The 1,889-nt window shown below is 31.2% G+C and overlaps 2 protein-coding genes across 2 annotated transcripts in view; both read right to left on the bottom strand.

The window, feature by feature from the left end:
• LOC144962664 (putative acyl-CoA synthetase YngI) overlaps window positions 1–1,889 on the bottom strand; it is a 119,224-nt gene that overhangs the window by 5,173 nt on the left and 112,162 nt on the right. The window lies entirely within an intron of this gene.
• The window catches only part of LOC144962420 (dedicator of cytokinesis protein 7-like), a 2,223-nt gene continuing 1,287 nt past the window's right edge, over window positions 954–1,889 (bottom strand). The window contains exon 3 of the mRNA XM_078895363.1: window positions 954–1,133. Within this exon, the coding sequence (XP_078751489.1) occupies window positions 954–1,133 (180 nt within the window). The remainder of the gene's footprint in view (window positions 1,134–1,889) is intronic.

The following is a 1,889-nucleotide window of genomic DNA, read 5'->3' as shown; positions in this document are numbered from 1 at the left end:
TAATCTCACATTCCTAATCTGAATCGAAATCCCTCATTGTCATATAATAATAATAATAATAATAATAATAATAATAATAATAATAATAATAATAATAATAATAATAATAATAATAATAATAATAATAATAATAATAACAATAATAATAATAATAATAATAATAAATAATAATAATAATAATAATAATAATAATAATAATAATAATAATAATAATAATAATAAAAATTATAGAAGAAGAAGAAGAAGAAGAAGAAGAAGAAGAAGAAAGAAGAAGAAGAAGAAGAAGAAGAAGAAGAAGAAGAAGAAGAAGAAGAAGAATAAGAAGAAGAAGAAGAAGAAGAAGAAGAAGAAGAAGAAGAAGAAGAAGAAGAAGAAGAAGAAGAAGAAGAAGAAGAAGAGGAAGAAGAAGAAGAAGAGAAGAAGAAGAAGAAGAAGAAGAAGAAGAAGAAGAAGAAGAAGAAGAAGAAGAAGAAGAAGAAGAAGAAGAAGAAGAAGAAGAAGAAGAAGAAATCATTTGTATAGAGCACAAATTCCATTAATTCATGCTGTAAGGCGCTTTACAATAAAACACGAATTCACAAAGGAAAATAAATAAAAAACTACAGCACTGAAAGCTTAGTTTGAAGAACATAAACTAAATTAAGTAAAGGCTGGATTGTTTCTAGTAGTGGGGGACAGGGAATTCCAGATTTTTGGAGCTGCATTAGAGAAAGATCTGTTGGAAAAAAATTTTCTTGATGTAGACCTTCTAGTTTTGAGTTGAATGGAGATGGAGGATTGAAGCTTTCTTGATGGTATATATCGACATTAAAGAGAGATTTGATATAGTCAGGAGCTTGACCATGTAAGCATTTGTAGGTGTTTGCAAGCTACTTTGAATTCAATTCATTGGGCAATTGGAGATATGAAACATCATTTAAGTTTGTTTATGAAAAATGACAAAACCATATGAATTACTTTTGTTCAGGTAGGCTTGACACTGTGGTGCGACAAGTTTTGGGCACTTTATCAACAGTTATATCATCTTCAGGAAACAGGATTAGATCTTTGTAGGGATCTCGTTCTACCATGCATTGGTTTTGTATTATAAAGTCTTCGAAGTCTGTCGGCTCCACAACATCACTCAGAGGAATCTTTGGATTCAAGAAAAAGGGTAATATCTATTACTGTATTATTATTATTATTATTATTATTATTATTATTATTATTATTATTATTATTATTATTATTATTATTATTATTATTATTATCATTATTATACTATTGTGCCGCTATGTGGTCTTGTAGTATGGCACTCGCTTTTGGATCGGGAGGTCCTGGGTTCAAGACCCGCTCTATGCATAGTTGAGTCCTTGGAAAAGGGTCTTTATTCACATTTTCTCACCATACTCAGGTGTAAAATGAGTTCCTGGCAGTTAACATTGTTGTCTCTGTCAGAAAAAAATTGGAAGATCACCTAGCAGACATCATGTCTCATTCCACATGTTACGTGTTGCTGTTGGTCATGGACCCTTTGTAAAGCGTTTTGATCACATTTAGTGGATATTGCTCTAGATAAAAGCTCACATCTATTATAAATAGCAGTGCTTAAACTATAAAAAGTAATACTTTTTTCTCTCCCTTATACAAATGAAGTAAGTAGTTCTTTTTTCATCTTTTTCTTCTTCCTTGTTTGGGCAGTTATGTGGTCTTGTGGCATGACACTTGCCTTCAGACCAGAAGGTCCTGGGTTAGAGTTCTGCTCTGAATCATTGGAAAAGACACTTTACTCACATTCACTCACCTTACTCAGGTGTAAAATGAGTACCTGGCTGTTAACAGCATTGTCTCTGTATGAAAATATTGTATTATCGCCTTACAGGCATCATGTCTCGTCCTTCATTTTTAGA

The sequence above is a fragment of the Berghia stephanieae genome, chromosome 1 (genome assembly GCF_034508935.2).
Source record: "Berghia stephanieae isolate SIO BIC M18660-M18661 chromosome 1, UCSD_Bste_1.3, whole genome shotgun sequence".
Lineage (NCBI taxonomy): Eukaryota > Metazoa > Mollusca > Gastropoda > Nudibranchia > Aeolidiidae > Berghia > Berghia stephanieae.
The sequence above is the reverse complement of the archived record's forward strand: the minus strand, read 5'-3'. Positions and strand labels throughout refer to the sequence as shown.